This window comes from Diabrotica undecimpunctata, unplaced genomic scaffold, assembly GCF_040954645.1.
Source record: "Diabrotica undecimpunctata isolate CICGRU unplaced genomic scaffold, icDiaUnde3 ctg00000829.1, whole genome shotgun sequence".
NCBI lineage: Eukaryota > Metazoa > Arthropoda > Insecta > Coleoptera > Chrysomelidae > Diabrotica > Diabrotica undecimpunctata.
Genome location: NW_027313598.1, coordinates 9227 through 20780, shown reverse-complemented (window position 1 = coordinate 20780; position 11554 = coordinate 9227). Strand labels below are relative to the sequence as shown.

The window sequence follows — 11554 nt, the reverse complement described above, 5'->3', positions numbered from 1 at the left end:
ACGCGCTATCTCAGAGTATCCATTAATATTACTGACATTGTGTATGCTTCTTCTTTTCATGGCGCCGTCTCATTTCGAAGGTTGTCGATCCAATGGCAATTGTAGTTTTGGAAAAGGCTGCGCGAAAGATTTCTGAGCATGGGCGGTCGAACCCTCCCCTCAAGTTTTTCAGCAACGAGTTCTGGCGTCTTCCTACTTATCTTTTGCCCTGTACTTTTCCTTCCAGTATAATTTAAAGTAATTCGTATCTTTTGCCTCTCAACACACGACCCAAGTATTGCATTTTCCTCTCTTTGATTATTCTTAGTAATTGCTTTTTTTACACATTACACAAGTACCTTAACATTAGTAAGTCTTTATACTCATGGAATTCTTAACGTTTGTCTGTATATATACATCTCAAAAGCATCTATTCTTTTTTCTATTTCATAGTTCATTGTCCAATAATTTTTACAGCCATACAGTAAGACAGAAAAAACGTAACATCTGACCATTCGGATTCTAGGCTGCAGACTAATGCTTTCTATAGTAGGGATAAAATCTCGCTCTCGTCCTATTCTTGCATTTGTATCTCCTAACACTATCGTATTATCAGTTTTATTATATGTTCTGTAGGCTTGCTTTAGGTGGTTGAAAAACTGTTTTTTTTATTTTTTTTTAGTATGTCATCAGTTGAAAATTAATCACACGATTAAATACAACAAATACATAAAATACATATTCTCGGAAAATATATAAAATCTAACTTTTTTTCATACATAAACGTTCATAAGCTTCATAAACTACGTATTTCTACAAATATACTAAATCTGGTAATAATTTAAATCGTAATTCGATCGTGTAATTAAAAATGAAATTTGTTTAATGCATTTATAAAAAATGCATGAGAAAGGTTACAGGAATCTGTATCTGCATCCAGATTAGCTACTGTCCATTTTTGCAGCGCTTCTGACCGAAATAAAAAAAAAAACGTATTTCAAACTGGTCGCTATGTAAACTTTTCAAATTAAAACTTTTATATGATTACTACCAATAACATTCGCTTCGGGGGATTTATATTTAGTTGCGGATAATGAAGTCCCTAATTGAGTTTTATTTTAAACTTTGGATTTATATTTTTCGATTTAATCTAATTTTTTTATATAATTATTAAAGAATTTGGTTCTTTTGTTCTTAATATATAATATCACAATAATTATACCGGTTTTTTAACTTTTAATAAACAAGCAAATTTACAAGTTTTTTGGACTCTGTTATGTAAGGTATATTTTTTTATTCAGTACATATTATATTATAGACTTAGCCAAACAATATAACAACATATACCTATTATAGTTGGAATATATATAATGTAGAATGTTATACAGTAGAATTAGCAAAATAATACTGCAACATATACCTGTGGAAAAAGCAAGATTTCGACAAAAACCACAGCTGCACAGACCCGGTCCTAGCACTGACTAACTACGTAAAAACAGGCTTTCAAAAACAACTAAACATATCTACCGTTTTCATTGATTTATCAGCAGTGTAAGAGCGCTAAGAATGAGCAACAATAATTTTGCTAAGATATTGCAACAGAAATTTCCACGTCATCATGGGCGTTAAGAATACTATCCGAATGAATCTGAACAATAGCCTCCCGCAAAAATCGATGCTTTTTACTGCACTATTTAGCCTTTGTATAGCCGATATACCCGGAAAAACACATTAAAGAAGTTTGTATATCCAGACGGCTGGGCGATTTCTACGAGACATAAGGAATTAGGAAATACTGAGTAAATATTAACAAACTACCTAGCTACCCTCGAAAGATATTTCTGCAACAGGCCATTACAAACCAACGCTGCCAAAACGGAAGTGTTCACTTAAACAGCAAACTGGCCAATAAGCAAATAAAAAGCCACTTTAAAAATTAACTCCTTAACCACACTAAACACCCAAAATATCTAGTTGACACACAACATAAATAACGATAAGGATTAAAGAAAATATTATAAAGACGACTGCAAAACTTAGAACACGAACTATTCTGAGTTTCTAAGAATTCTGCAAAAGTTATGCGGTACTGGGACTCCCGTATCTCGTTTTGGAGTATTGTGCACCGACGTGGCTCAACAGTCTATACACTAAACGTGTTGACGTCAACTAAACTAGGATTTACGTATTATATCGGGCACAATAAAGGCCACATCAACATGCTGACATGCTGCCAACATTCAAATTACTCACAGTAAATACACTACTCACACTACATATCCATACCTACAAACTGCTGCATCTTTACAGGTGAGAACAAAGCCATTTTGGAAAGCCTTAATGTTCTTCAAAACGCATAGTGAGAATAATTAAATGCCCTATTTATGTATAAAAGACTTGCTTTATTAGGTGTAAAACAAATATACCCTACAAATCCAATGTTTCGGGCCATAAAAATCTCAAAAAAAATTAGCATTTATCTGGTTACCTCCGCATGTAGGAATAGCTAGAAATAAGAAAGTGGACAACCTAGCAAACAAAAGTCAAATAAAGTCACAATATACAACAATTGAAGCTCACTGTATGAAAATGTGACATCAAAAACTAGTTTAAATTATTTAAAAGATTTATGGTTATTTAACATCTATTTAATGTGAATAAATCAAAGCCTTGTGTATATTACTCCACTTATAACCCTGAGTAGTTGATATGGGTTGTATGTTTCCAAATACATAGTATCCTTTCTGTTCTGAGTTAGTTTCTCAGTATCTTTTCTGTTCTATTATTTTTTTCCATTTTATTTTTATTTGATTTGGTATTTTTTTAAATTTTCTATTACTAATTCCTAATTTTATTTAAATCCTTGCTTCTTTAACACCAAATTCAAAAAAACCAAAACGTTAATAAAACAAAATGTTATTTACTGTTTTATGTAGTGTTATATTAAAAAAACAAAGATTAAATCATATTGTTGTACAAATTTTGAAATAATGTATTTCGTGTAGTTCGGGTAAATTACCCTGTACGTGAAAAACATCATTTATTAACCATAATGTTTAGAGACGAGAGAAAAATCGTGATTGCTGCTGTCTATTGTGTAAACTGATGGACCCTTCAACGTTTTCATTCATAACACAATACTGAACATTTTATATATTAATTCAAAATAATATCGAAACATTTTGTATTGTTCTCTTCCGTGTACATTATTCCGATTTTAATACGGTTTACTGACACAGGGTGGATTTTCAAAGAACTGACATAGAACCGAGCTGACGAATGAATTTTTCATAATCACAACAAAGAAAATGCCACTTATGCGCTGGCTACAATGTACAATAATAAGTAAGGATATCGTGTTTTTAAAAATTTTAGTATGTTGTTCAGTATGTTGTTGTCATATGGCCTTGTTTATTTTTTTTTATATAAAATTACGGCATAAATTAAATAGATCATTTTGTTCTCTGATATTTGAACACGTAAAACATCTTCTAATAATTTTTTACATTTTTAGATACCTACTTAATATAAACTGATTTTTACATACGTATATTATTACCTACATAGACTTTTACATACATAGACCTGAGATAAACTGAATACATTGGTTTTTACAAGCATTGAATTTCAAACATTTATTTTTACACGCACTGATGTATATATTTGGTTATATGTTCCTATTAATTCAAGAAATCTTAAAACTGACGAATAGACACAGTTCCTTTCTAGACAGTCACGAAGCGTTGTATGTTAGTTACACTGGTTTATCTTTCTCTTCTCTTTCTCAGCTTTGGTGACATTTTTTTGTCCATGGTATCTTCAGGATACCATGTATCTGTAGCTTACACTAAACTGTACATTAGAAGACGTTATGTTTTCTGATGAGTGTACTTTTTCACTTAACGGTCATGCTAATCGGCAAAATTGCCGCTACTGGGCCACGACAAATCCTCACTGGATGAGAGAAGAACACACTCAATACCCTCAAAAGATTAATGTTTGGGCAGGGATTGTGGGAAACAATATCATTGGTCCCTTTTTCATTGAGGGTAACTTGAATCGCAACAATTATTTGGCACTACTTCAAAATGATGTCATTCCAACGTTGGCAAATTTATATCCTGATCCAGGAAACCCTTCGATTTCAGCGAATACGATATGGTTTCAGCAGGATGGAGCACCACCACATTACCAACTTAATGTCCGGCAGTACCTCGATACAATATTTCCAAATCGGTGGATAGGGAGGCGAGGATCGATTGAATGGCCAGCGCGATCACCTGATCTTACATTATTAGATTTCTTTTTATGGGGATATGTGAAGAGCCATGTGTACAAAACTAAACCTTCTGATTTAAATGACTTAAAAGAACGAATAACGCTTGCGATTAGGTTGATCACGCCTGTTATGTTAAATAATGTTAGAAGACAGTGTTCAAATCTCTTTAACATAAAAGTATTTATTTACAAAGTAAGGTAATTTACAGGAAAGTCAGTTTGTCAATTCTCTTTATATCAGTTCTCCGAATGTTTAGTGGAATTAAAAATCTATTCCTTGTTCAAAAAATAAAACCTTTTTCTCTCAGAGACTACCTGAACGTTAAGTCGTACATTGTATTAAACAAGTTCTAGGAGTTGTTAAACCGGTGATTTAAAGGGAGACTTGATGTTTTGGCGACGATGCAGTAAAACAAATACATATTCAAGTATCGGCCTTCAGTCGCAACGGTTCGATAATATAAAAATGTTTCTCTCTTTGATTTTCACGCGGAAATAATGTACTTAGAATCTTAAACGGGATATATTCACATCTGTTCGCGATCAACGACATAGCAAGAAGCATTTATGGTCGGCTTTCGATGATAATTATTATATAAAATCGCATTTGTTAGAATAGTTGTGATCAATAAAATTGACTGGTAGCAGATTCAATACTTTCTTTATTACCGGAAATCATCCTTACTTCGACCGAGATTATTTGGAATCGACGTCTTAATACGAAACCAACAAAACGCTTGGTTCCCTTTCTTATGTTTGGACGAAACATCACATCTCCACACATAATTTGGTACCCCTGGTGGGACAGCAAACGTCCTCTACAACACTACAGAAGCAAGGATTTCCAGTTAAAGAGTTCTGACTCCATCACCCACATCGAGATTTACGAAGACGCTGCTCCAAACCCGTGAGTCGTCTTCAAAACGACCCTCTCCAACAGGTAACACCGTTTACAACAACGGTGGACTTATAAACTTTATTTATTTTCGCGTTACTCAGTGACTCTAACTCGATACAATTTCTATAAACAATTCTCACAGTGTTTATTTGTATTTTATATATTATCACTCACTATAATTTTTATACTCGTTCTCGTTTTAAGTAATACTTTCTTACTTACTATAATTTACGCATAATACGCAATTTTGAATGTGTTTATCAAAGTCGTATCCTACTATATTTATGACTAATTAAAAATTACTTATCGCATTCATTTACAGATATTTTACGATTTTTTACACATTTATATAACTTTGAATTTGAATTTTTACACATTTTTTATAGTATAGTACAATTTCAATTTTCAGCCACGATCTTTTTTCTTTTAATAACAAACATATCTTTCTATCTCTACACTGTACACTGGTGTTGTCTCAGTTTTGTTTTCGTTTTATTATCACATATTTTAATTTATACTAATTGACATGGATCTATTGAAAAGAGAGCGTGGCACATGCAAGTCTACAATCACTAGAATTTTAAATTGGATCAATAACTCCCTTGATATTCAAACTAACACCTTTGAATTAGGTCACCGAAAAGCACATTTAGTTAATACCTTTAATAATTATAATGATATTTGCAATAAAATAGAATCTATTGATGCGGTCGACTTGCATACCGAAAATAGGGAAGAAATCGAGGATAAATACTTCTCTGCTATGTCACGAATTGACGGAAAATTATCTCAATTAACGCTCAGTAACTCATCTTCTTCCCCATCACATTCTCAATCACAGGAACCCGCTAGTAATTCAAATGTAAGGTTACCACCCATTTCCGTCCCCAATTTCAATGGTGAATACAGTAAATGGCTCTCTTTTTACCAATTATTTTCTTCTCTAGTAAAGGATAACAATAGTATCACAAAAGCACAAAAATTAATATATTTAAAATCTTCTCTTAAAGGTGAACCCTTAACTTTAATTGACTCACTTGAAGTTACTCACGAAAATTTTGATCTCGCAATAACTATTTTAGAAAAAAAATATGATAATAATCTCGCGATAATAAATTCGCATATTAACGCTATAATAGATTTCCCTACACTTTCAAAGAGCAATTATCATTCATTAAATGAATTCGTAAATGATTTGAAAAGACATATTGACTCCTTAAAAATTCTGCATGTTCCGATCGAATCGTGGGATTATCTCTTAATAAATATTATAATTAGGAAACTTGATTTTGCCACTAAACGGTATTATGGCGAAAGAAGGGATCGCGACAACACTCCCTCGATTGTCGAACTTTTTGAAATATTGAATGAACGGTGCAACATTCTCGCAGACCTAACATATACCTCTGACTCAAAAAGAGAAAAATCACACGGCAAATATAATGCTACCTCTCTCCACCTCAACGCCTCTGCTACACTCCCATCTCGCGTTTATATTAAATGTAATTACTGCAATGATTCAGCTCACAAAATATATACATGCAGAAAATTTTCCTCTCTGCCACACTCTGAAAAATATAACTTTCTTAAGGCTAATCACATGTGTTCTAACTGTTTGGGTACAAAACACACCCATGCTGATTGTCCTTCACGAACTTGCTCAATCTGTTCCAAAAAACACCACACTCTACTGCATCAAAACTCCTATGCGCAAAATACCAATTATTCTGGCTCTTCCCATTCTCCGCATTCCGAAAATTATCGTTCTAACATAAATGGAAATCATTCACGATTTAACCATTCAACACAAAACCCTTCGTATGATAATAGAACTAAACATAACTCTTTTCGTCAACCAAATGATGCCAGTCCAACAACCTCACAAAACACCAATTCTCCTAGTCTCTCATATCAACATAAAAATACCACGCACTCCACGGAACCGCTTCGGACTAATAATGTCCAACCTTCTACTTCTAACAATTTTCCAGACAATGGAAACGACTCCAGCGTTGCTTTGAGTGCTACAAATAAGTCCTTTACATACTCTTCAGTTCTCTTATCCACTATTCAAGTTAATTTGATCGACAAATCAGGAAGGCCCTTACTAATTAAGGCAGTCCTAGACTCTGGAAGCCAAAAAACGTTCTGTTCTCAAGAGTTGCTAAGTAAAATCAATTGCAAAATTTATCACAGGGAATTACAAATTTCTGGCATTTCACAAGGCTCTTTCACCTCGAACTTAATGGCAAATATTAATGTTCATTCTCCTAATTTAAAATCTCAGCATCTTAACTTGAATTGTGCAGTTATCCCAAAAATAACTTGTCAGTTACCTCAATTTCATATTCAACCCAATAAGCTCAATATACCCAAGGGTTTCACTCTTGCTGACAAGCATTTTTATCAAAAATCAAATATTGACCTTTTGATAGGAGCAGATTATTATTATGACATTCTTCAACCAGGTCTCGTAAAGTTAGGACATAATCTCCCTACTCTTTTCAATACAATTTTTGGCTGGGTAATCGCTGGCAATGTTCCAAACTACGCTCAGTCTAAAAATGATGTCTCTCTATTCGTGCAAACTCAAAATACCCACTCTTCAGACTCAAACCTTGAAGCCCTTGTTTCTAAATTTTGGGAAACTGAAGATTGCCCCGGCGAAAAAATATTGTCCCCCGATGACCAATTAGCCGAATCAAATTTCATTAATCACCTCAAAATTCTCGAAAATGGTCGACTTCAAGTAAATCTACCTCAAAAATCTCCATCTGAGCACCTCAAGCTTGGTGAATCATTCCAAATTGCAAAAAAACGTTTCGAATTACTTGAAAAGAGATTTAAAAATGACTCCAATTTATATAATGCATACAAACATTTTATAGATCAATACATCTCCCTAAATCACGGTAAATATGTTCCTCTTACATACCACAACTCGCTAGATGAAAACAAATATTTTCTACCCCATCACTGCGTATTAAAGGATTCAGCAACCACCAAATTGCGCGTAGTGTTCGACGGAAGTGCAAAAACCACTTCTGGATACTCTTTAAACCAGATACTTCTTACCGGCTTTCAAACACAGCCAGATCTCTTTGATATCCTCTGTCGGTTTCGGCAATTTAAATTTGTTTTCATCGCCGACATCGAAAAGATGTATCGGCAAATTAATGTCAATCCCAATCAGACTTTTTTACAAAACATCCTTTGGAGAGATAGCCCACACGAACCCTTAAAGTGTATTGAGCTAACGTCTGTAACCTATGGCGTAACGTGCTCCAGTTTTCTAGCCACTCGCTGTTTAAAAGAGATAGCTACTTTAAATACCACAAAATACCCCCTTGGTTCTGATGCACTGTTAAATCAGACATATGTCGATGATATTTTATACGGAACCAACACTCTAGCCGAATTAGAAGCTGCATATCATGAACTAAATTCCATCTTAAACGGTCACAGTATCACTCTTCACAAATGGGTTTCTAACTCGGCTGAATTTTCTGCCAAATATATTCGGTCATCTCAGTCTAATTATGAAATAACCTCAAACAACTTAAATACCAATAAGGTCTTAGGTCTCTCGTGGCACCCCTTAGATGACTATTTTACGATTTCAATTCCAAGTCCTCCCGCTGCTGATAATAGCTTCACAAAAAGAAACGCCCTCTCAGCACTCGCCAAAATATTTGACCCCATAGGTCTCTTGGGATCATTCACTGTCACTGGAAAGGTATTTATTCAAAAACTTTGGCTCAATAAATTAAATTGGGACGATCCACTCCCTGAAACTCTTGCTAAAGAATGGAAAGGATTTATTAACGATCTCACTCTCCTGGAGTCTCTTAAAGTACCCCGTAATCTTTTTAACAGCAGGCAAATCTCTAAAATTGAAATACACGGATTTGCCGATGCCTCAAGTAAGGCTCAGGCCGCTGTTTTATATTTTCGCACAATTTACGCTGATGATACTATCAGTTGTACTCTAATCGCATCCAAATCTCGTCTAGCTCCCTTAAAAACGGTATCCATTCCTAGATTGGAGCTATCAGCCATGTTACTACTGTCAAGGTTAACTAAAAAAATAAATTCCACCTTTGCAAATCGCTTGCACTTCTCCTCCATTAATTTGTGGACAGATTCACAAATCGCGTTATGTTGGATAAACTCTTCTGCCTCGCGCTGGAACTCTTATGTAGCAAATAGAGTAACTCAAATTCAAGACCTAACATCAAATTTTTCTTGGAGACACGTTCGTTCTCATGAAAATGCAGCAGATTGTCTATCTCGCGGCTTGACCGCTACTGAATTTCTAAATTCCCGGATGTGGTGGAACGGCCCTGAATTTCTACTTAAAACGGACTTAAACCTATCGACATTTAACCCGAACTCTACCCAAGTATTATTACCGGACGAAAAGGTATCATCCCTTATAATCAGTTCAAAAATCTCAACGCAAGATGAATTTATCAATAATCTATTTTCAAGGTTTTCCTCTTACTCTAAATTATTACGCACCACTGCCTACATATACAGGTTCTCGTTTAATGCAAGAAACTCATCTGATAAAAAACTTGGTATTTTATCTCCGGACGAATTGCGATCCGCCTCTATATCAATATTTAAGGCTATACAATCCCTAAAATTCTCTAAAGAAATCTTGGAAATAAAAACCCAAGGAATCACATCAAATAAGTCCTTAATTACCCTGAACCCTTTTTTGAATGCAGACGGACTTCTCTGCGTCGGTGGACGCCTAAAAAACGCTAATATCCCCTATGAACAAAAACATCCAATATTGTTACCATCTAACTCTCACATTATCAATTTATTACTAACTCATGAACATTGTCGTCTAGGCCACGCCGGACCGCAAACGACATTGTCCAACGTCAGACTTAATTATTGGCCTTTAAACGGACTTCGAACACTAAAAAAAATTGTAAAAAATTGTCACGTATGTTTTAGATTTCGCGCTAAACCTATGGAACAAATCATGGGAAATTTACCTAAGGTTAGAATTACTCCTTCTCGCCCTTTTCAAAATGTGGGCTGCGATTTCGGTGGGCCATTTCTTATTAAATCCTCTAAGTTAAGAAAGGCTCCAATGCAAAAATGTTACATATCTATTTTCGTCTGTCTAGCCACAAAGGCCGTTCACATAGAATTAGTGTCATCACTCTCTACTGATTCATTTTTATTATGTCTAAAAAGATTCATTGCCCGAAGAGGTCTTCCCTCTCTCATATATAGTGACAACGCAACCAATTTCGCTGGTTCAAAAAATGAACTTAAGGATTTGCGCGAATTTTTTAAATCCCCTAGTTTTTCAAATGACATGCAAAATTTCGCTGCACAAAATTTCATAGAATGGAAGTTTATTCCACCTCATAGTCCTCATTGGGGAGGTATATGGGAAGCAGCAATTAAAAGTGCCAAATATCACATTCGTCGAATGATAGGGAATGCTTATTTAGTGTTTGAAGAATTCAGTACAATTCTCTCGCAGATCGAGGCAATTTTAAATTCACGCCCTATTTGCCCCTTGTCGAATGATCCCTCTGATCTACAATGCCTTACACCCGGACACTTTCTAATAGGCAGTAGCCTTACCTCTTACCCTGAAAAAACATTACTACACTTACCAATTAATAGGCTTAACTTCCTTCAAAGATGTTCACAGATTCAACAGTCGTTTTGGAAACGATGGTCTGTTGAATATCTTAGCCAACTGCATAGTCGACCAAAGTGGTCCAAGGTAAGTCAAAATATTAAGATAAATGATTTAGTCTTATTAAGAACTGATAACTGTCCCCCTCTAAAATGGCCTACCGCGAGAGTCCTGGAACTTTTTCCGGGGTCAGATAATCATGTCCGCGCAGTTAAAATTAGAACTGCTACGGGAGAGACTGTTCAACCAATAACTAAATTATATCTCTTACCACAATTTGATTAGGAATATTTTCTTTCGCGCTTTTCTTTCTATTACGCTTTCAATATTATTTACCCATTTTTTACATAGGTACATATCTATTATAACTATCCGCAATTCGCGCGGGCGAGCTTATGTTCAAATCTCTTTAACATAAAAGTATTTATTTACAAAGTAAGGTAATTTACAGGAAAGTCAGTTTGTCAATTCTCTTTATATCAGTTCTCCGAATGTTTAGTGGAATTAAAAATCTATTCCTTGTTCAAAAAATAAAACCTTTTTCTCTCAGAGACTACCTGAACGTTAAGTCGTACATTGTATTAAACAAGTTCTAGGAGTTGTTAAACCGGTGATTTAAAGGGAGACTTGATGTTTTGGCGACGATGCAGTAAAACAAATACATATTCAAGTATCGGCCTTCAGTCGCAACGGTTCGATAATATAAAAATGTTTCTCTCTTTGAT

General features: G+C 34.6%; 1 protein-coding gene across 1 annotated transcript; it reads left to right on the top strand.

Annotated features, from left to right (window-relative positions):
* Positions 1–5681: 5681 nt before the first annotated feature.
* Positions 5682–10916, top strand: LOC140431978 (uncharacterized; the record flags this gene model as incomplete). Its single annotated transcript, XM_072519845.1, has 1 exon — positions 5682–10916. A coding segment is annotated over exon 1 (5235 nt), but the record flags the coding sequence as incomplete, so codon positions are not given.
* Between the last annotated feature and the right edge of the window lie 638 nt (positions 10917–11554).